The 24,793-nt window shown below is 43.9% G+C and overlaps 1 protein-coding gene across 5 annotated transcripts in view; it reads right to left on the bottom strand.

Annotated features, from left to right (window-relative positions):
* Positions 1-24,793, bottom strand: part of LOC147120179 (diacylglycerol kinase beta-like) — a 752,216-nt gene that overhangs the window by 387,304 nt on the left and 340,119 nt on the right. For all 5 annotated transcript variants that reach the window (XM_085985737.1, XM_085985736.1, XM_085985741.1 and 2 more), the window contains 2 exons: positions 7,687-7,736; positions 5,983-6,057 (listed from right to left, as the gene is read on the bottom strand). In XM_085985737.1, the coding sequence (XP_085841863.1) occupies positions 5,983-6,057; positions 7,687-7,736 (125 nt within the window). The remainder of the gene's footprint in view (positions 1-5,982; positions 6,058-7,686; positions 7,737-24,793) is intronic.

The following is a 24,793-nucleotide window of genomic DNA, read 5'->3' as shown; positions in this document are numbered from 1 at the left end:
ACGGTGGTGGGTAAGCCGATCAGCGACACGAGCAGAAAGTCGGCCGCGTTGACTGTGGAGTGGGGGAGGGAAAACGGAGGAAAAAGGGCGGAGAACTCGACCACGGCCGGTGAAAAGGGCCGGGCTGCAATCGAGGCCGAGAGGCGCAGCGACTGGGGCAGCTTAAGGCACGAGAGCCGCGGAGAACTCAAACGCAGCCGGTGTAAAGGACCGGGCTGCATGCGGGGCTGAGAGGCGCAACAGCAGGGGAAGCGTGAATGCCCACGGGAACCGCGGGGGAGTAAAAGCAGCGTCGGGGAATGGAGAACCGCTGGGGAGGCGAGAACGGCAGCAGCACGGCAATCGCCATTGCAGCCAGCGGGGGAAGAAGGCAAACGCGGGAATCCGCCATTGTAGTCGGCGGGGGAAGAAGACGAGCGCGGGAAAGACCGCCAAGCGCGGGAAGCCGCCATTTTAGTAGGCGGGGGAAGAAGACAAGCGCGGGAAGCCGCCATTTTGAGAAAAAGAAAAATTTAAAAACTTGCAAGGATGCCTAAACATGGGAACATTAATACCTTTCATAGCGATATCGAAGATTGGACCACGTATGTAGAACGCATGGAAGTTTATTGTAAAGCAAATAAGGTACCAGATGATGAGAAAGCACTAACCTTATTAAGCTCAATGGGTGCGAAGACATAAGGGCTATTGAAGCACCTTCTATCACCAGATAAACCAGCGGATCAGACTTTCGCGAATATTGTTACTGTCCTGAAAAATCATTTAAACCCCACGCCGCTGATGATAGCGGAACGATTTAAATTTTACAGAAGAACGCAGCTGAAAGACGAAAGCAACGCTGAATTTTTAATTGAACTGCGTAAGCTATCAAAGTACTATCAGTTTGGAACAGGACTAGCAGATGCGCTGAGAGATAAATTTGTGTGTGGATTGTTAAAAGGAACACAAAAGCGACTGCTTGAGGAGAATGATCTTACGCTTGGTAAAGCTGTCACTATTGCAGCATCGCACGAAGCCGCAGCGAGAGGCACTGTGGAAATGCAGCTACGATCACCGGAACTCAGCACCAATCAAATGGTCTTGGGTACAGTAAAATGTTATCGTTGTGGAAAGACAACGCACGATCAGAACCAGTGCTGGTTCAAAAATCAGGAATGCAGAAAATGTGGCAGGCTTGCTCACATAGCTAAAGTATGCCGGTCAGGAAAGAAGACCAGCAACAAAAAGTCACCGCAGGAAAAGTACAGAAAGGTACACAAGGTGACAGAGAACAGTTCGAACGAACAGAAGTCAGATTCAGACTCCAGCAGTAATGAACTGGGTAGTCTAAGAGTACACAATGTTGGTAAGGAAGCAGACCTCCAAACAATTTGGGTCACACTTCAGATAGCAGGAGTCCAAGTGAAGATGGAATTGGACACTGGATCGGCATTGACGGTCATGAATAAGCAAGATTACAAAAGGTTATTCCCACATATTCCCCTACGGGATACGGAGATTGTATTGAAAACATACACGGGGCAAAGAGTATACCCCATCGGGAAGATAGAGGTAAAGGTGGTCCACAAGGGCAAAGAAAGCCGAGGAATGGACTTATATGTGCTACCTGCGGGAGGTCCACCACTACTGGGACGGGAGTGGATTAGGAAAATAAATATGGACTGGCATTCCTTAAAAGCACTAACGGTAGATTCCGGTAAAAAAGATGTCAAACCTAAACGATTGTCCAGAATATTGGACGATGCTAAAGAGGTGTTCCAACAGGTACTGGGAACACTGAGAGGAATTACGGCAAACATCAAGGTTGAAGAACATGCAAACCCGAAATCTTTCAAAGCCAGACCGGTACCTTATGCGATACGACCTGCTGTGGAAGCTGAGCTGGAAGGGCTAGAACGTTCAGGAGTACTGTCTAAGGTAGACTGGAGTGAGTGGGCCACGCCCATTGTTCCCGTCATGAAGCGTTCATCGAGCAACAAGCCGGGGGAACTGGGGAAGGTTCGCATCTGTGGAGATTTCAAGATCACTGTTAATCCGGTGCTTCACACGGTGCAGTATCCGCTTCCGCGGATTGAGGATATCTTCGCTTCGTTGTCTGGCGGGAAACACTTCACCAAGATAGACCTGGCGCAGGCGTACTTACAGATGGAAGTTGAGGAAGAGTCACGCCAGTATCTCACGATCAACACGCATAGAGGCTTGTACCGGTATAATAGACTGGTTTTTGGAGTGGCATCGGCTCCAGCAATTTGGCAGAGGGCCATGGAGCAGGTATTACAGGGAATTCCAGGCACACAATGTTACCTGGACGATATTCTGATTACAGGAGATGATGACGAGGAACACCTTGCAAATTTGGAACTGGTGCTCACCAGATTGAAAGAATATGGACTTCGAGTTAATCGCCAGAAATGTGAGTTCTTTCAGAAGCGGATCTCGTACTGTGGTCATGTCATTGACCAGGAGGGGCTTCATAAGTCTCCTGACAAGATCGAAGCTGTTGTGAAGGCTCCCGCTCCGGATAATGTATCCCAGTTGAGGTCGTTCCTAGGGTTGATTAACTATTACCATAAGTTTCTGCCAAATTTATCCACGGTGCTGCACCCGCTGAACGCTCTTTTGCAGAAGGGAGTAACATGGAAGTGGAGCGAGGACTGTAAGAGGGCCTTTCGCAAAAGCAAGGCATTGATCACCTCAGAGGAAGTGTTGGCTCACTTCAACCCAACGCTGCCTATTCGTTTGGCTTGTGATGCTTCTCCATATGGTATTGGGGCAGTACTCTCACACAAGTTGCCAAATGGCCTGGAGAGGCCAGTTGCGTTCGCATCCAGATCATTGACCTCCGCTGAGCGCAACTATGCTCAGATAGATAGGGAGGCTCTCAGCCTTGTGTGGGGAGTAAAGAAGTTTAATCATTACCTGCAGGGCCAAAAGTTTACGCTTCTGACAGACCACCAGCCGTTGGTATCCATTTTTAACCCTAAGAAGGGTGTTTCGGTGATGACAGCACAGAGACTCCAGAGATGGTCCCTTTTCCTAGGGGCACATCAATATCAGATCGAAGTCAAAGGTACAAAGCAGCATGGTAATGCTGGTGGGCTGTCGCGCCTGCCACTACCTACAGAGGAGGAGGCACCGACGGTTGACCCTGTTGAGTTATTTCACTCGACCATCATCGAATGTTTACCAGTCACCAATGCAAGTATTGAAAGAGAAACCAGGAACGACCCGACACTGTCCCGGGTCTATGAAGTGACAGTGAAGGGATGGCCAGCACATGGTGATCCACTGTTACCGGCATTCTCAGCAAGACGAGAACAGCTGTCCGTCTGTCAAGGAACATTGATGTATGGAACAAGGGTGATTATTCCTCCTAAGTTAAGAGAGAGAGTTCTAAAGGAACTGCATGAAGGTCATCTGGGGGGAGTCAAGATGAAAAGCCTTGCTAGGGCTTATGTGTGGTGGCCAGGTATCGACCAACAGATAGAGGATCTGACGAAAAGCTGCTCAGGGTGCCAAAAAGTGCAAAATGCACCTCCGATTGCACCGCTGCATCCATGGGAATGGCCTTCAACCCCATGGCAACGTGTACATATTGACTTTGCGGGTCCATTCATGGACTCCATGTTTTTAATTGCGGTGGACGCACATTCTAAATGGCCAGAAGTGATTAAGATGACTACCACTACCTCGGAAAAGACGATCGCGGTGCTAAGAACGATATTTGCAAGAAATGGATTGCCAGAACAAATATGTTCAGACAACGGACCGCAGTTCGTGTCAGAAGAATTCCAGAAATTCATGAAGAAGAATGGGGTGAAACATTATACCTCTGCCCCATATCATCCGGCTACAAACGGGTTGGCCGAGAGATTTGTACAAACGTTCAAAAAAGCAATAAAGGCCATGAGCGAAGATCAGATTCCACTACAACACAAGGTGGACAAATTCCTACTGGCATATCGAAACGCCACTCATGCAGTGACAAACCAAAGTCCTGCCATGATGTTCTATAACAGGAGGTTGCGGTCCAGGTTGGACTTGTTAAAACCAAATGTGCGGAGGGAAGTTGAAAACAAACAGTTCCAGCATATAAATAACAAGACCACTCAGAGTTTCGAAATAGGACAACCAGTGTTAGCCCGGGACTATAAAAACGAGAAATGGCAATCTGGAACAATTCGGGCCAGACAAGGACCCCTGATGTACACGGTAGATATTGGTGAAAATGTAATACGGCGTCATGCTGACCAACTGGTAGAATCGAGAACAAGGGTCGAACCCAGGGTTACGGCAGAGACAACCGTGGAAGAAGTTAGTGAACCTGAAGCATCTACCTCAGAAGTGAATGTACCTGAGGATGATGTCCAATCCATAAGAGACCAACTAGATGAGTCACCCCAGCAACGAGAATCAGAGACCCCTGAAAGGCGTTATCCAACTCGAATCAGGAGGCCTCCTCAGAGACTGAATCTTTGAACTGTTTTGCATGAAGTTGTATATATATATGTTATTATGTTATGTTAAATGGGGATATAACTGTTAAGCTAAAAAGGGAGGATTGTGGTGTATGTAACCTGTTCCACCTTAAGAGAAGTACCTTAAGAGATGTACTACTTTCTCTTGGCTGCTGTATACTGTAATACCGGTGGTGACCACACCGGTATATAAGTGTTGTGTAGGGATTTGCTGGGCAGTTCAGCCCTGACCTCCGAATAGTAAAGACCTGTTAAAAGTTATTCTTGTGGTCTGTGTCCAGTGATTTATAATAAGCATAACTGGGACACACAGACTCAACACAGATCATCTTAAAGATGAAAAGTAAATCCATAAGCTCCTGATTTTTGGCTTTGGAGGTGACGATGGAGGGACTGGTGGAAAGAATGTGGGTTGGTCATCGAGTAGAGGAATCTGGTATTATCTTTACCATCCAGGATAATTTGGGGTAGTAAGATGATTTATTGGCAGAGAGGGAGAAGTAATATTCCTCGAGGTGTTCCAGCCAGATCTAATGGTGAACAACTAAGCCTGTCATGCATCAGGTGCGCTCATGTTTGGAGTCCTCATATTGAAAGGTGTAGAGGAGAGAATTGTGGAAGGAGACTGTGAGGCATTAGATAAGGTTTTGAAAGTGGAAGCCTGATGAGTGATGAAGACACCTTGAAGGTATTAAACTCCTTCATCCACACTCATGGTCACTCCCTTGGCCCTGTATGATGGTAGGCCCGAGGAGAGTGTAGGGATGGGGGGTTGAGTGAGGACTGGAGGGCAGTGAAATTGAAGGAAGGGGGCAGGGGAAATTTAAGAAAAGATTGAAATCAATGAGGATGAGGGCATTGCCTCTTGCAAAGGCTAAGCAAGGAAAATAGGGAGATGATCTTTGTGAGGAAATCTCCCTTGTAAACCATTCAAACATACCTCCCATCAACATGAATTTCTATATACTCTAATGTTTGTATTATATAATTTAGGCTACAAGATCTTTTGAGATAATTAAATTTTTTCTCTCAATTGCTTTTCCACTGATTTTAGAAAGATTTACTGGTGTGGATGTAGGGAGGGCTGGTGAAATTATAAATATATTGTGCAATGTGGTCCAAAAGTAATGAAAGACCGGAGACAAATAAACTCTCAAGAAGTTGTTTTGTAAATAAAATACTTTAAAATAAACAGGAGACATGCTGGCAGCATGTTGTATATGAAATATTAAACTAATTCTGTCCTAATGAGTTGTGGGCAGTCAAATGGTGGCTCAGTGAAGGCATAAATCTAACAAAAATAATAGATGGGTATGTGACTTCTATTTGTATAAGAAACATAATATGAAGTTTTCAGAGGACACACCAAGGGTTTATTTAGTAGGATGTAATATGGTCTTTAAATGCTTGACAATATTGTATAATCATGTCATCAGGCTATCATGAGCTGCAGTCAATACATCACTTGCTTAATAAAACAACTGAACTGCGAAGCAACACTTACTGGCCTGAGTTCAGTAGCATCCCATTCCAGGTATTCTGCTACATGGACCATTTGGTTAATGATACGATCTAATTCCTGCATTTAAAGTAAAAACAAAAGTTAACTAACTGGCAAAAAGCACTATATATATATTGAAATATAAATCATTGCGGATAATATCAATTTATAAAATCAATTCAAATCACTTTATAAATAGGGTAAATTAGGCTGCAAATTAAACTATTTTTTATTCTTCCCCCCCCCCACAAAACAGATTAAAGACAAGAGATGAAGCAGGAAGTAAAACAAAATCGCACCTTTTACAGGTACCTCCCCATTACACTTGGAACCAGTGTTGCTGCTCTTGACTGTAGCCCTTCCAATGCGAGTACCTTATTTTGTGGCATGGTGAGGAAAGCCAATACAACACCCTAATTATGGTTTGACTACTGCATTGTGAACACCTCAGCTTACTTTCTGTGGACTTGCGTTCTCTTGTTGTGGCTGAACAGCCTACATTCTATCAGCTTTACCACATTTCAGGACATCGAAATTGCAAAAAGCCATTCCCATCATTACTCACAGCTTCCTTTCTAAGTCTCCCTGCTGTAGTTCAAGATGTGCTGCAAACATAAAAGGTCGGCACTAAAAACAGTTGAGGCCTTGCGTGTCTTTTGCTCGACTTTCTCCCTCATTGCTAACTATAAAAACACACTGTTGGTTAATGTGGCGTTGAGCAATGTAAACCAGGAAAATCGCAGGTTCAATCCCCGGTCTGTGCGGAGTTAACTGAGCAGTTCGGGCAGTGAAATTGGCCTCAGCATTAGGCTTGCCAACTGTGGTTGGACATATTCCTGGAGGTTGTCACATGACCGCCTGCCTCCAACCGCCCTGCCCCCACACTCCCGCCATTGGTTGCCCAACATGTCCGTCTTCCTGGTGCACAGCCTTCCTGTGCCAAGCGGAAAGTGAATCGACTCTTCATTACCTGACTGGATGATTCTTCACGGTCAGGCAAACAGCACTTTTTTTCCTATGTCTGATTAACTAATAAACAAAAGTAATCAAATAATTTTTTTTTTTAATTTTTTTTTTAAAACACCATTTTTTAATGCTGCCATGATTTTTCTTCTGGGTTGCTGGCAGCAGCGTCCTGGAGATTTTACTTTAATTCCTGGAGACTCTGGGGCAATCCTGGAGGATTAGCAACCCTGCACAGCACCCAAACTAGGGAAGGGTGGTATTGGTGAGGGGGAAGGGGGAAACAGCATGAGTTGCTGCTACTAACTGCTGTCCAATGACTCCTGCTGCGCAGTGTGTGCATTAACTTTAGGGAGGACAGGATTGGGCATGGCTGTCATAGAATCATCGCAATCATAAACATGTATGGCACAGAAGGAGGCCATTTGGCCCATCGCATCTGTGCCGGCTGAGAAAGAGCGATCTAGCCTAAGCCCACTTTCCAGCTCTTGTTCCGTAGCCTTGTCATGGCCTCCGTGGATGAGTAATCCCTGTTGCCGTTTTAAAACAATACTGAAGTTTACGATATTTAATTACTGCAGGCAAAAACTGCATTGAAATGATATAATTGTTAAATCCTACTGTTACCTCTGCTATGAAATTCAAGAAAATATGTACTTTGAAAAAGAGAGGCATCTTCCTGCAGTATTTGTGTGGGGTAGACCAGTCTCAAAGATTATACAAACTATCAAATAAAAAACTTACTGAACTGTCCAGAACACCATTTCCATCTGTGTCATAGAGTCGAAACATAACTGTCAAAAAAAGAAATATTAGAAAGTTACTAATAATGATATGCTGCAATATTGAAATGCAAATATTAATTATTTTTATGAGCTGGATTTTATTACCTTTATTCTCTATGTGACATGAAGTAAGCAGAAGCTTAGTATTAACAAGACTTTTTCATTTTAAGAAATCAGTGGCAGTTGTCAGAATCATATGAATTGGGAAAACATGATATCTCTTTAAGATAATGTATGGTGAGGGGGAGGTTTTTTGCTGCGACTTTTTGACACTCAGAAATGTTTGAGGTCTGCAGCCTGTCGTTATTCTGTTCATAGAATAGACTGCCCCACAAATCACAAGTGGCTTCGGCTGAATTGCTAATCTATGAACACAACACCAATACAATCTAAAGTACTGCAACATCTTTGTGATTTGTCACTGCTATTACATAAAGATAGGATAGTTTGATTCATAAGAGTAAGATCCAAACTGATAGAGACACTATTCTAGGATTCGTGAAAGAAACTACTAAATAGGCTCATAAGGTCTTTTCCACCCCCCCCCCACAGCATCATTAGTCAGACTATATCCCTTGGAATTATCATCTGGTCAACAATCATCCGCTGTAATTTTGCATAATATTGCTCTGTTGCAATTAAAGTGACATTAGGCGGAATGCTAATCCTGACATTTAACAATTCCCTAAAGGTACAGCAAGAACCTTTTTTTTAATTTAATGCTTAGACAGTGGGAAAGCAGGAATTTATTCCAATAAGGCACCCTTTTGAGTCAGTTCTTGATATTTTCCTCTGTTAATAAATTCATAAAATGGCTTGTTTGTAAATATGTTTTAGAATTGGTTTCTGTGGGAAATATTGTCGGGGGGGGGGGGGGCGTTTAATGTGATTCGATGGCCAAAAACCTTCAGATCTTCAATTGCAATGATTAGATGCTTATATCTAATGGTGTTAAGGAGATACTTGTCCTAACACTTGTGTACTTTTTTCTGGTACCATCTTTTCTTAAGGAGCCAGCATCACCACTGAACATACTGGAAAATATATTTGAAGTCTCAGCTGATGACTGTAAATCCCAAACACCAACAGTCTGATTTGAATAAGGATATTGACTTACAAAGTGAGCCGTGTTTCATTCATGACTAACCAGAGAAGATGGCCTAGTCACAGCAGAATATGAAGCATACAACTAAACTCCAAATAATTAGCAATGATATCCTGTGCAAGTGAAGAGTTCCAGTGGTTGAACACTTCAAAATGGATTTTTTTTTAAAGCAGCAAGTATGTCGTGATGCAACAAAATTACAATCCATACGGCAGGCAATAGTTGAAAATCAAGGTAACTATTTTAAAAGTGTTTAATTTATAGATAGTATGGCCTAGAAATTCACTGGCCTTAGCGCCGCTTTTGAGGCGCTAGAGGGCCTAGCGCCGAAGTTATGGCCAGTTTAGAAATTGACAGGGGCCCTAAATCGGCATTAGGCCGGTAGCGCTGCGCCGGCACCGATGACGTCATCGGTGTGCGCAGCGTCCCGGTTGCCATGGTAACCCGCCCGAACTCGGAAATTGAGTTGCGGCCGCCTCGCCCGTGGCAGCCGCAAGCTACGTTCTGGCAGAGGTGCCTTACAGAACTTTGCGCCGGCGCATTAAAGGCCCCGCGGCGGCCGGCCGCTTTCCCGCCGGCCGCCGCTCCATCCCCGGACTTCCCCCCCCAACCCCCGGAACAGAAGCAAGCCCGGCACTTGTCCGAGGTGCCGGGCTCATTTTTAAAAAGATTATCGCGGGCCGCGGCTGGGTGCAGGCAGCTCCTCCTTAACGGAAGGAGGAGGCCTGCACTTCCCGAGCCTGCCGCACCGCAGCGGGCGCCGCAGCGCCGGAATAGCGCCGCAATGCGGCGCGTGGCGCCAGTTTTGAGGCGCTGAGACCCCTCAGTAGCGCCGGCAGCCGTTTGGGCGTGGCGCTACTGAATTTTTGGCGCGCGCAGGGGGACTTAGCGCCGGCACTAACTTCCGGCGCTAAAGCCCTCGCTGCGCCAAAACCGAATTTCTAGGCCTATATAAGTAAAACAGAGTACAGACATTACACCACTTGTTACAGTGGGCCTATAAATCAAATCACGTCAACTCCATCCTCCATTTCTGTACCCTTGGAAAAATGGAGCTCAAATTGGTTTCCATCCTTTTGAGGACTGCAGCAAATATTTCTGCATCAAGTAATAAAACTGACATTTTGTTTATTCACAGACTATTACAAATTTAAGATGCTGTAGTCTGATCTATTTTGCTGTTTCTACTTTCTAATATTCAGCAGTCATAAATCTAACAGATTTTTTGCAGCCATCATGTGATTGAAAATCACACATTTTCAAAGTTGTTAATTGTCTTCAGCGCTGAATTTAGCTACTTTTGAGGCTGAAAGTCTAATTTTTTTTCCCTGCTGCTTCATCTGGAGCTGACATGTCTCCTTAATCCACAGTGACCTGGGCACATGGTCATTAACTCGATTCCCACCATTGTATTTGCTGGAGCCAACAGCTCGCAAGGAATATTCCCAACGCTCAGGGTTGACAACTGGAATTAATTAAAAAATGTTTTCACACGCGAGAGCTTTTGTTGCTGTTTTTGAGCAACATATTCCATGGTATACAGCAACAACTCCCCCCCCCCCCCCCCCCCCCCCCCCCACTGATTATTTTGCCTTGGAAAAAAATAATTTTAGGTCCCTGTGTAGCCCACCAGATATTTGGGCTAACCAATGAAATTTTGATTTAGTAACCTTAAAAATTCAACTAGAAGCAACTGGCTGATCTGAACTCAAACTTATAAAACTAGCTCAAAAAGTCAGTGACCATATCATTTTCAATTTTTCAATACACTTTCTGAAGCATGATATAAATGATGGAAATAAATATCTGTTGAAAGACACAGCAAAGATAACAATAGTGAAGAAGTAAACTAGAAGAGCTTGGTGAAGTGGAGGATAAATTCAGAACAGCAGTTTCCGTGCGAACCAGTATTAATCATCATATTCATCCTCATTTTAAAACTAATTTTCTACCCCTCATTAGCATCAGCTGCAAAACTTCTGTTAGATTCTGTGCACTATTCCCTAACCAACTCCCACGTTGTTCATCTGGTAGAAGGTGCATAGAGAAAGCAGCTCGTGGAAAGTTGTCTCCACTGTCCTATGTGGAAATGTCAGGCCTCAATTCACGGCCTTCGTGATGACATGGCCATTGGTGGGATTTTAACAGAAGCAAAACTGCATCCTACCATTTGACAAAATGCACTGAAGCATCAATATACTGTGCCACCAAACTGGACTTTTAATTTGGAGAGCAACCATTTCAATAAAACTTTTAAGTAACAAAAAAAAACACATAGAATTAAATAAGGGGACAAACTATCTTTAATTCATACCTATTTATATTGAAAAATCTTACATCTACTTGCACATCCTGTCAGTAGAACTTGACTTTCTTTCGCCATGTTTTTGACACATTTTTTGTCTCAAAACCTTTTCCTATTATAAATTCCTATAGCCTCATTTAGAATGGGTTTTACCTATATAGACTGGTCACCCTGCCATTGCGCAATTTGGCCACCACGTTCTCACAAATCTCTCAAAATGCTTTAGAAACTTTTTTTTCCCCATCTACCATTTTTTCCCTCAGTACCTGAAATTTATAAAGTTCAAAGTAAGGGTTTAAACCTTTTTTTTTAATGTAAAAGTTACTTATGTTATAATAATAAATTATATTTATTCACTGAACTGTCTTTTGCATTATTTTTCCACCCTTAAAGTTTTTTACTTGAAGGCCTCAGCCTCTTCCAAAGCCTCAATTCCATATTCCATATCCCAAATGTATTCTTATTCCTGATACAATAAAAAAGAAATCAACTTGTCCTAGATTTACCCACTTTGTTGATGATGCTCTGAAACATCACCCATCTCCACCCGCACATCAGTCCCACTGCTGCTGAAACTCTTAGCCACCCCGTTGTCACCTCCAGACTCGACCTTTTCAATGCCCATCTCACAAGCATCCCAAGCTCTACCTACACAGACTCCAATATAGTCAGATCTCTGCTGCCGTATCCTATCCTGTACAAATAACCGCTTGCTCATCACCCCTCATCCTTACCAACCTTAATAGCTCACTGCCCCCAGTGCATCACCTGCAAAACTCTCGTCTTCCAATTCTTTCAGGGCCTCATCTCATCCACTCCTCCAAGGCTGCTCTACTTGCTCCCCCCTCCTTCCCTCAGTGGCAGAGCCTTCAGCCATCTTTCCCTCACACATTGGAACTCCCTCCCTAAGTACCTTCAACTTGATACATGTCCCCAACTTCAACATTCTCCTTAAAGCCAACCACTTTAACAAGCTCGTCAGCTGCCTCCCCTAGTCTGACCCCAACTGTGAAGTGCCTTGCCTCACGGTGTTAAATGTAGTATATAAATATTGTCATATCCCTTCCAATGATACAGAATACTATGTTTGCAAAGCAACGTGTTTGTCTCATACAAGACAATGAACCATCTAAATGCATCTAAAATTTGCATCGTTATAGTATTTAATACTTTGAGTTTGCCATGGTCTTTAGCCACTGAAACCCTATACCATAGAAGCATGTTTAACATTTCAAGAATTCTTTAATTATACAATTTAAATCGAATAGTCTGTTAGTTACCGGTACCATTGGATCTTGAAATTTATGCTGCATTTACATTGCAGTTACCAGTCTTATGTCAAGTCCAGACAGACAGAACACCCTGTTTACATTGCCAGATTCCTGACTGGTTGGCACTCCAGTCCTGCTCAGGAGAGAGCTTTGCGCATATGTTGTTACATGCATGCTCAAGAGATCCGTTCGCAGAGTTAAATCTAGTTGTCTATACAGTGCAGGTGCTCACACTACCTAAATCTTTAAACTCATTGAAGGTAGGTTTAAAGAGTTTCCAGGAAATCAAGATCTGACACTGCACTGGATAACATCTCATGATACCAAACTGAAATGGGATGAGATCGAGTCCATCCAGGGAATATGTTCATCTCCCCTCCTCTACACACCGCATTGCACTGCCACTAAAGTTGCCATTCAAGAGCATATTTCACATCATGTACGGATATGGAAACCCGACTAGCAAACGTCTCTCTTCTTTTAACAGCATAAAGATTCTTGCCCTAAGTAATTGATGGTAGTATCACATTATGATATATACCATTAGGTCAACTATCTTATTTAAAAAATTAATGTGCAGTACAGTACAGTTTGGGACCAATGGCTACCACAACTAAACCTTTGGTAGCCAGTGTCACATCTTGATCACAAATTTGAATAAAATTATGAATCTCACCCAATCATAACTGTGCACTCGTATTAATTCAATTTGTAGGAGCACTATAGCTTTAGAAGTACAGCAAAACATTCGAACATACAAAAATGATGGACAGGAAAAGACCCAACTGGTCCAGCTAGCGTGTCCCATATAGTTCTGATGCCTTATGCATTATGATACAGACGCTCCCTCCCCACCCGAAACTATGTAATCTCCTAGGAGAGATGATAAACCAGCTAAAAATATGGAAAATTCCTCTCCCACCCCTTTAGGCAATCAAAATTAATTCAGGAGACCACTTTGACCCTGATTTATGTTACAGGACACCTACCTATTGTACGAGGTGAGCTCCACCCCAGCCAGAAACAGGTCCAGCTCTCTCGAAGGAACACAGAAAATCATCGTTTACCACACAAGCCGGCAACTTGCCCCACAAGTCCACTATTCTATGGGAAAAGAAGAACCGCCCAACATCTGACCTAGTTCTGCCCTTATATAACTTGTAAGCATGACCCCTGGTCCCTGCTAAAGTATCCAGTTGAAATAATTGGTCCACGCAAAGACAATCTAGTCCTTTCATTATTTTATATACCTCAATCAAATCACTCGAGTCTAGGTTTTTCTAAAGTATATGGACTGAGCTCTTTAAGTCTATCTGTGCAAATGTTTTAAACTGGGAATCAATATTGTGACCCTCTTTTGCACCCTTTCTAAAGCATCAATATCCCACAGCATGGTGGCATAGTGGTTAGCACTGTTGCCTCACAGCGCCAGGGACCCGGGTTCAAATCCGGCCTCGGGTGACTGTCTGTGTGGAGTTTGCACATTCTCCCCGTGTTTGCGTGGGTTTCCTCCGGGTGCTCCGGTTTCCTCCCACAGTCCAAAGATGTGCGGGTTAGGTTGATTGGCCATGATTTTTTTTTTTAATTAAAAAAAATTGGCCCTTAGTGTTAGGGGGGATTAAATACGTGGGGTTACGGGGATAGGGCTTGGGTGGGATGGCTGTCAGTGTAGGGACCGGGTGCTAGGGTTTGGATGATCAGCCATGATCTCGTTGAATAGCGGAGCAGGCTCGAAGGGCCGAATGGCCTACTCCTGCTCCTATCTTCTATGTTTCTATGTTTCTATGAGACCACCAAAACTGGACACAGTATTCTAACCGAGGCCCAGCCAAGGTCTTGTAAACTGATAAAATGGTATGCTTTATTTTGTAGTGAATTGTCCTGTGAATACAACCTGGAACCCTGTTTGCTTTAGCTATAGCTTCACGTCATTGATCATGAATCTTTAGCAAGTGATGCACTGTATTCCTCACTCATGTTTCTGCCTTGATAGCCCTGCCTTTTGATTCCCTCCAATTGAAACAACCCATTTATAAAAGGAGGAGGATTTCAGTTAACATTATATTACTTTCCAGAGGCAAGTAAACACAGTTTAATTATGGAACATGGGCATTTGGTGATCAATATTGAGCAAAAAGGTTATCTGAAACACTTGGGGGGGGGGGGGGGGGCGGGAATTCTTGACGATTTCAACCGCAGTCCTGGGGCCTGTGTTGGTTTTGATCTTGTAAAACCTTTCGGGCTTGATCATAGAAAACTGCGATAGCCCTTAGAGGTTTTCAACAGACACATTTACACCCCCCTTCAGAGTGTCGCAATACCCTGGATAACAAATCTGTGCATGCACGTATTTCCATGCATTTAATTAGGCAATTTAACCACTCAAGATCACAAGATAGGAGCAGACGAAATAAGTCCTTCAGCCCATTTGATCTCATCCTTCCAAAATATCAAGCGTACCATTTTTTACAATTTCAGCAACTAGCCATTTTGTTAAATGAGTCCAGTTGAATCCAGTGCTGATCGTCCTGTGTACATAAATACTTCCTGATATTTGAGAAAAAAATGTGTGCCTTGGCATATCTGAAAGTTATACTTCAGGTTTACTGTCTCTATCCCATTAGACAGCTCATATAAAGATATATTGGAGCTGTCTCAGGATGAAGAGCCCTAGCTTATCAAGTTGTTCCTCACAGTTCTTTCCTCTGATCAGCCTTATTGGTCGCATCTGTATTGCCCTTGGGATCTGGATGGCTCTTTTATATCACAATTAAAAAACCTGTAAGCAGTGCAGCAGGTGCATGTTTTATATGTTCAGTGTTACTTGTGGGGATGTGAACTCAACAGGTTTGTCAATGTAACTCATCATCCAATTTGTTTTATTTATTGCAACCTCGCACTGTTTGGACATGGAGTGACGAGCCAAAAACCATCCTAGTCACTTTCAACTTCTCCCATGCTAAGTTCTATTCCATCCATGAAGTATAGGTGCCTCCTATTCTTACTTCCAATATGCAAAATCTTGCATTTATTCATGCTAAACTTCATACGTCACAGATCAGCACAGGATTTTGAGCTATCTTCTGATTTCCTGGTTACATCCTCAGAGTCCACAGTCCCTCTAGCTTGGCATCATCTGTGAATTTAGTTGCTTTAATATTGCAATTTCAAAATTATTAATATATACACCAGGAAAAGAGGGATTCTAGCACCAAAATTGGGGCATCTAATTCAAATCTCCTCTAGTTCCTCCTATGACTATTCTGTGATATATAAATAGATACAGGTATTTTGGGGGGGGTGGGGGGTAAATTCGTAAATCTCGAACAGACTCCCTGGAGAGATGGTGGAAACAGATTGTACTGATTCATTCAAATGCAAATTAGATAGGTTTCTTTCAGAAAATAACATTTTGGGATACAGTACAGGAGTAATTTGAGATAATATGTGGTGAGTGTAACGTGCTTGGAAGGAACAGGTGACTTTGAACCGATGGTTCTCACAGTTTTCCACCACTGGGGTTTCGCTCGCCTCATGTCTGGGACTGGGACCAATTGATTGCTATGATTAGTCAACAACTCCATTATCATTGTATCATACGACAACCAGGATGTAGAAGGCAAACTAGATGGACCCTAGACTTTTTTTTCAATCTAACAGTTCTTATGCTCCATGTCCCTCACAACTGTGGTAACCCATTTTAAAGTATGATGTGCAGATAATGCATTTTCTGATAAACAAATGGAAATAATAACTGATGTGTGATGAAACAGCTCCAACCTAGCATTAAAAAACACCCTTAACCAAAACTCCAAGATTTAAAATATGCTGCAAATTCCCACAGTTACATATCTGCCCCATAAGTTGTGTGTGTGACTGGAAAGAAACATTTCCATTTAATTTTTCTAAGTTCTCAAGATAACAAGATGCACTGATCCTAATTGAATTGCTTAGCCCAAAAGCGTATAATTATTAGCTTTTGGTAACAAGTACAGAAAAATCAGCATACATTAAATTAGATCTTTCATAAAACAGAAGTCATTATTCAAACCATTGTTGACAACAATAGATAAGCACCTCTAATTGCCATGTACTATGAAACAAGATATTTAACATTGAATGCAATAATGAGCCCTTCTTGGTTAATAACTACAGCTCTGCAACCACACTGATGGAAAACAACCTCAGTATGAAAATCTCATGTCACAGTTCAGTAAGAGAGAGAAAGGAAACAATATAATTAAACCTGAAACGCTAGCTCCAATTCCCCACTGATCAAGCGGTGGGACTACACTGCAATTATAACATCATTTGGTAACAGTAATATTGGAGGAAAGGATTCATTAAGAAGCCACTCGTTTACCTTTCGCACAATATCTGAGTCACTGCAGTATTGATGCAACTTCCAGCAATATTAGAAATCAACCATGAGGCAAAGGTGGGCTGGATGAATCAGTGGGTGAACACACTGAGCAACCTGTGTTCAACCCCAGCCTGTGTGCAGTCAATGGATGCTAACTAGGGTAGCAGTGGAGGTGTTAATAATTCTCAACATCTTTGGGCCAAGGATAAGGAGGTGCCTGGTCTCCCACTCTTAAATCAGTATCCTGTCAAGACAGGTACGATAGCAAAATACTGCAGATGCTGGAAATCCGAAATAACAACAGAAAATGCTGGAAAAACTCAGGTTAGGCAACATCCGTGGAGAGAAATTTGAGTTGGCGCTTCGGGTCGAAACCCTTCTTCAAAACTGGAAAGAAAAGAAAATAGATCGAAGGCAAGGCTGCGATCGAACAAAAGAGACAATAAAAGGTATTCGAAGCCAGGCGAGATGGTAATAGGCCCGTGGAGACAAAAGGCAGCTGAGATTAGGTGTGAAGTGTACTGGCATGGGTGAATAACCTGCCAACGCTCACTGTGGTGGAGCACATGAACATATTTGGGTAAAAAGGATGTTACTTCTTTGAAATTACTTTCAACCAACATTGTCAAAGCTCAGAAATGCACAAGCAGAAAAGCCTTAAGCCCTTTAAAAAAAAAGCCTTTTTCTGAGCTCCAATAATAATTACCAAGAAATAAACGAGGCAGAAACATTAGAATTATCAAAAATAGTCAATGTTTTTGCCTCGTTTATTTCTTGGTAATTATTATTGCACAGATTTATTTTACAGGTTGCTTCAGTTGACCTAGCATTGGCCAGATTTATTGATTCTGAACTAAACTACGAAAAACAGGCGGACACTCTTTAATAAAGTTAAAGCCACATATTCAAAAGGATTTGCACTTGCAAATCCAGTTCATCATTATATGACCTAAAGTAACCTGCCCACAGTTCGAACAGCTTGATCACTAAAACTTGGAAATGTGGAGTCATCTCAAAAAAGGAATGAATGAAATTGGGTGAAAGGAACCTTTACTAATGGTAGCAGAATCCAAGCAAACCACAACCATGAACATCCATGCAGTATCCTTCTGCTAATTTAGTATAGGCAGCTACTTCACCTTTTTATTATTATTAGCTAGAAGGTAAATACCTCAAACACTCTTTTTTCTCCAGAAAATAATGGGAGAGGAGAGATCAAAAACATATTCAAAGGCACCTATTCCAGTTGGCCTGCTTATAAAGATAAAGATCAATTATGAATGAAGAACGGGTGAGTTTAATGGGGTCCTGCCATAATCAAAACTCCTCAATCAACTATTGACTATCTCATTGACATTGTAATGCAATAAGATCTCTATTGAAATGACCTGTGCAAATTCAAGATTCACCAAAACGACCCTTATTCCAGCAGTTGTATTAAGAAACGTCCTAGATGAAAGTCTACCTCCATTTGTAATTGTAGTTTTGCCCAGACTAATGGCAGTTTCATGTATTGGAGTCTTCCTACGGTAATCTTTGTTGCTTGAAAATAATTAATTATTACAGAAAATGCCAGTTGATTAACTCTCAGTCCTGATTTCTGCATCTGGCCAGCTGGTCTCAACTTTACCATGTGTTGCCCTCCGAGTGAAAGTTCCAGTTACACGTTACACCCAGTAAAGCGCCGGCACGCTCGAGTCCTTCCACGGCCGGTGGGCGCCGCGGGGACTGGAGTGCATCATCAACCTGGACAATCAGATTCTAATATAATTTGTTTAAGTTTCATTTGAAGTTTGTTTAATTTACAGTCAAATTTGTTTAAAGTACCCAATAAAAGAGTACACCCAGTAAAGCGCTGGCACGCTTGAGTCCTTCCGCGACCGGTGGGCGCCGCGGGGACTGGAGTGCATTATCAATTCGGACAACAAAATTATAATTTGATTTGTTAAGTTTTCTTTAAAGTTTTATTAATTTACAGTCAATTTGTTTATGTACCTATCAAAAGAGTATGCCCAGTAAAGATAATGGCCCGTATTTTCCGATTCCTACGGGTGAGTACACACACATAGGGACCTCGCAAATGCCGGTTTCAGGCGGAGCTAGAAATTGTGTTGGGGCAATAACTTATGCGGGAGCACAAACATATCGCCGGGCGCTACACAATTGATTCCAATGGGAACTTCCGGTTTAGCGCTCCAAGAGGGAAGTAGAGCGTTAAATCAAGTGCTACCACTTCCCTTAGAGCGCTAACGGGAGCGAGAGGGGCGGTAACAATGTTCCGTGCAGCGCTGCCGGTTTTACAGGCTCCTTCCCTCCCTTAAAGGGAAGGGCCAATGCTGCGGTCATTGAAGGCTAGGGCTGGGAATGGTCGTTGACGGCACCTGCGATACGCACATAGCAGCCCCAAGCACACTAAGAGAGTGCAGGGCTGATCAATTGCGGGCTGGAAAACAATCAAAATACAGCACACTGGGGACATTATTATTTTTTGGCCTCCCTGTCCACCACTGACTTTAATTAGCGCTCCCCAAGCGACCAGCCGAGGTGACCACGCCTCCTGCAGCTGCTGTTGACGTCGTCCGGCAATGCTGCAGGGGGCGGAAGCAAATTTTACATCTGGGGTGATAATGGGGCACTGCGCACCGGATGACATCACCATCTCCCGGGCGCAGGAGATCGAGGCGGTAAGTTTTAGCGCCAGCGCTAACCCGCCATGGAAGTTCACGATCATCGGTAATTTCGCCATGTCCGGTTGGTAAGCCACTAGCACCTCGTTATCGCCCCGGAGGTGCTAATGGGAGGCGCAAAGGAGGCCAATTTCTCCCCCGCTAAAATTTTTACTCACACAGACCCTTTTCATTCTAAAATTTATACTGTTAAATTACTACGGAAATAGTTAATAGCCGACTGAGGTTGGTTTGCAGAAGGTGGCGATAGATATGGGGGGGGGGGGGGGGCAGTGTTAGGGTCGTGCAACTGCACGAGGCCCTGAACAGATCCACTTACCCTCCACGGGACGCACTGACGTGCAATATAGCACTGAGCACAATCAGGGGGGTTATTTAATTATTCTGTCGGTTCGTTGTCATACATTAAATAGACAGCCCGCCTATATATTGTTTAAAAAAAATATTTACCTCTGGTAAAGAGAGAGTCACAGGCACTCAGTCCCAGCACCAGGAGTTAGTGCGAATCTGTCCCGGGGGGAAGACCACCCGGTTTTCAGGTCTTGGCTGAACCTCAGGCGTCGATTCTGGGGACAGACTTTCACTGTAGGACTGCTGACACTGTGCTGCTGGTGAGTGCAAGGGTCTGTCTCTGGAGTCCCATAGAACAAAAGAGCAAGATGGGAGGAGTATCAAGTCACTGAGACAGGTCAGAACAGATAGAGTGAGAGAGAATGAAAAGGAGTACAATCCTCTCTCACCCTGCGATCAGGGTGCAATTCCCTTTCTCCCCCAGGTAAATGGGGTAAGTTACTGAGTGAAAAGTGAGAGTGTGTGTGAGTGAATGAGAGTGCAAGTGAATAAGTGCATGGGCTTGAGTGTGAGTGAGTGAGTGAGAGAATGAGTGAGAGACCAGTTTGAGTGAGAAACTGGGTGAGTGAATGAGTGTAAAAGGAGTGAGTTACTGAGTGAGAGAAAGAGCAAGTGAATCAGTGAGAGAGAAAGCACAAATGAGTAAGAGAGAAAGTGTGATTGAGTGAGTGATTGAGTAAAAGACTAAGTGAGAGATTAAGGGGAAGAAATTCAGTAGGTTGCGCCACCTGTTAGCGCCTTAAGAGGGCGCTAAGTGGGTCGCAAGCCAACTGGCGCCCGGGCGCGGCACTGCCCACGCCTCCCGCTAAATTCCGCGGGACGTTAGTGATGGCGCTAACCGTTAGCGCTGCACCGCTGCCGATGATGTCATCAGTGTGCGCAGCGCCCCGGCCGCAATATTTGGCAGCGCCCCCTGATTTACTGCCGGATACTATATCCGACCGGTTCGGGGGGGGGGGCCTACCTGTGGCCGGGGAGGCGCAAATTAAAGGCGAGGTGCGGGGCGGCCATTTTTGTTGTTGGCCGCCTGCCAGCACCTGCCTGCGCTCCCATCCCCGGCCTCCTGAACACCTCCCTCCCCCCCCCCCGACGGAGTGCCGGCTGCACGCCAAGAGCCCGGCACTTCTGCTCGGTGCCGGGCTCTTTTGCCTGCACTCCCGATCCTCAGGGACCCAGCTGGGCCCCAGGTCGCGCTGCACAAGGCCCCTCCCCTTTAAGAAGGGAAGGCCTGCAATACCGCAGCGCGACGTGCCGCAGCGGCACGTAGCGCCACGATATTCACTCGCAGCGCCCCAAGAGGGATGTGGGGCGCCTTCAGTAGCGCCGCGCTTCCCTTTGGGACGCAACAACTCAATTTCCGGTGCGCGGGCGCGAATGTTTCCGGGGCACTACTTTTAGCGCCCTGGCAAGGCTGGCACCCCAAACGGGGCTACACTCAATTTCTCCCCCTAAATGTATATGAGAGTAATGGGGTGAGTGTGTGAGAGAGAGTGTTTTACTCAATACTTTACATTATATAAGACTTCACCAAAGCACGAACAGCTAGTTTGAGTTGTCATGCAGCTCATACTGAAATGTCATTGGTGTTTCAAGACCTTTATAATCATTTGATGTCATTTACTCTTGTGGTACCTATCGATAATCATTTTGTCAACTACAGTATTTGTACATTACCTATTGCAAACATGCCTTTTCACGATCGTACATGTGTGGATTTGACACCAGGTACTATTTAGAGCTCGTGATCAAACTAGGGAACTTGAATTTGCATTTGACCCAGTTGATTAGCTACCAGGTCTTTGCATTCATCATAGTAAAAGTGAACTAAGATTAATGCATCTTCCCAAGAAACGTTTATAATTAAACCACCTCACTTTGAAATACCTTTATTCAACGTTATATTTTTCCAACCCGTAAAACATTTCCGAAGTTACACAATTAAATGACACTGATTATTTTTTAAGATTACTTTAACTTTCAGTAGTTAGGTCAGTAGTTGGTAAGGAGATGCATATTTGTAAATTTTAGATTTTGTTAAGGCAAATAGGAACATTATACAATTTATTCTGGGCCAGATTTTGCTGTCAAAATAACAGCTAGGCTAATGGTACTCGGCGTTATTTTTGCAAGATTAAATGCCAATACCCAAAGGTTGCTGACCGATTTGCGCCGCTCTGCCATTAGCTTTGCGAAAACGGCATTTTGTTGTATGCCTCACCATTGCCGTACATTGAATGTTGTGAAATTGCTGTATTTGCGCGGTAGATACAAACTAAACCTGCTGCAGATAGTATAGGCTAATAGCGTAAGTACCCTTTTAACAACATGATAATTGTTAATGATTGCCAATCAACCTCTCTGGCACTGAAAATTAACTAGTACAAGTGTAGAGTCTCAATTCATTCGTGAATTTTTCAGGAAGATTTAAAAAATGTCAATTTTAATTTTAATTTTTTTCTTACTTTTCATGTCTGTTGCTTTTTTTCTCTCTCAATCCAATCTTTCTTTCCCTTTCTGTACCTGATTTGACATTGAATTCACCTCCTTTAATTCACCCTCCTTCTCAGTCATTCTGTTGTTTATTTCCCAATCTTTAAATCGGATTGGTTAAGGAGATACCCTGTCAGTTGCCCTATTCACTCAGCTCCCAGATGCCCTGTTTCCCTTGTTGCGCCATTATCAGTTGGCATTTTCAGCAACTTTGACATTTTTTTTTAGCTGAAGGGTACAGTGACAAGTCTAACTAATGACTAATGATAGACGCTGTTAGATGCCCTGCTACAGCAAAATCTGGTCCATTATTTTGGTTGTGTTGGAGCTCTACCTAGTGGCAATAGTGCTAACAGCAGATTCAAATCAATGAATTGTTCCAGTACAATAGCACATAGCAATACAGCCACTTTCCATCTAGGCATTGGAAGGCAATTTGGTTATTCATTTCAACTTTTGCTAATTTTCGTCAGTTTCTACCGATTTTCATCTAAAAAACAGTAGATTTGGGTGACTTTATACAATCTCATTATTTAATTGAATACGATGAGTTCTGGATCTGGCTACACATCGGAATAGCACCTTTTTTCTCCTGTTCACTGCATCAATACACAAGTTAATTAGCAATACAGGCACATTGTGAAAAGCACTTCTCCATCTGTCTGTGTAATGGTCAGCTGCCAAGTTTCCCATTCCTCAGTCAGTGTTCCTTGCTGTCCACTGATCTGTCCCAGTTCACTTTTACTGGTCTCTTCACACCTTCTCTATCTTCCCGATGACTTTATGTTACAATTGTACCATGCAGCCAGGAGCACCCACTTTACAGTGTGGGCTGAAATCCACAGTGCTACCATCAGGAGAGAGCTGACACTTGTACACACGGATCTCCACTCCTGGCTGGTAAACTTTCAATGTTATACTGACAACATTTTTAAAAACCTCTACTTAGCTTTATAAATTGCTCAGAAAGTCCACCAAACCTCCGGAGCACATTCTCAGTCCAGCTTTGCTGACACTGGAGTTAAAGGTCGCGATTTTCCCTACCTTGGCGGGTGACGTCGGTGGCAGGTCGCTGCCTCGCTGCAGACTCCATCCGGCCACCGACATGACTTTTCCCTGATTGGGCTTGTTAAGCCCCGCCCAGTGAGTTTCCTGGCCAATTGATGGAAGCGGGTCCAATTACATCATTTGATGATACGTCATCAGCCAGTTTCCTTAAAGGGACCATGCACAAATTTACTTTGACATTTGTTAGCATTGAGGTGCTGCAAACACTGACAAGCGCTGCACAGAGGTGTATGGCTGCACCCAGGCTCTCCCATGACTCACTCCATATGCTTATGGAGGGAGTCATAGCAAGCAGGGAGGTTCTCTTCCCTTCCAATAGGCGAAGAGACCTCCCCAGGAGACCAACGCAGCCTGGTTGCACATTGCACAGGAGGACACAAGCAGGGATGTCGTCAGGAGGACCAGGCTGCAGTGGCGCAAACATTTCAATGATCTCAGTAGGTCACGAAACACTACTGCAAAGCCACACTCTACCTCATCCTGCTGTGCCACTCACCACATCCCCATCACTCTGCCTTCCCTACCCTACTCCTGCACATTCTTACTCACACCAACTTACCTTGCACCTCCAACCAGCCCTCTCTATCTACATCATCACTTCCCCATCTCACTAGCCACCACTCACATTCACCCTCATGCTAGTCTAATCATACCAACTAACACACAAGGGTGGGCACTTGTGTGTTTTAGTCAATGTTCATGTGAAGTTTGTGTTAATGTGCTGTCAAACATCGAAATCTTTATTTTCAACACTTGGCATTCTTAGACAGATTTGTGTGCACCTTTGGAAGTGGCTTAGTGAGTTACAATGAATGGTGAGACATAACGGTACCCCCCGCAATGCTGATGCATGTGAAAGGAACGGCTTGGGCATTGTAGGGATGCTTTATGGTGTTGGTGTGGGGTGGTGCCAACCTGGCGCATCATGTGGCAGCCAGGGTGTGCAGCGTCAAGTGAAGTAAATCTGGCCATGGTGAGGCTATCCCTGGTGTCCCGGGCAGCAATGTGGTCGGGTGCTGATGCTCTCTGTCCTGTGAAGCATCAAGTGATTGCGGAGAAGGTTGGTGTGGTTGTTGGTGCTGCTGGTGTGCCTGGTGATGGTGTTGGGGCTGATCGTGGTCAGATTCTGAGGACCAAGGTGAGAGAGTATAAAGTGCACCCATGCTGATGGAATAGATGGCAGGTGAAGTAGAGATGACAGAAGTGACCTGTCAATGGTGGGAGAGGTAATGAGGTTAGACTGGATGGAGACTTGTGTAAAGACTTGCAGCATTCTGAATCCGTAGTGGAAATGCAGTTTAGAGAAGCTAATGGTTAAGGGAACATTTCTCAATCAGCTGGGAGCTTTGACTTGACATTTGAAGCTGTCAACTCATCAGCTTATTCAATGGCCAATGACCTCCCACCTTAGTTTCACAGGTGAGGT

This window comes from Somniosus microcephalus, chromosome 4 (assembly GCF_052327205.1).
Source record: "Somniosus microcephalus isolate GS21.2 chromosome 4, FLI_Smic_1.0, whole genome shotgun sequence".
In the NCBI taxonomy this organism is placed as follows: domain Eukaryota; kingdom Metazoa; phylum Chordata; class Chondrichthyes; order Squaliformes; family Somniosidae; genus Somniosus; species Somniosus microcephalus.
The sequence above is the reverse complement of the archived record's forward strand: the minus strand, read 5'-3'. Positions and strand labels throughout refer to the sequence as shown.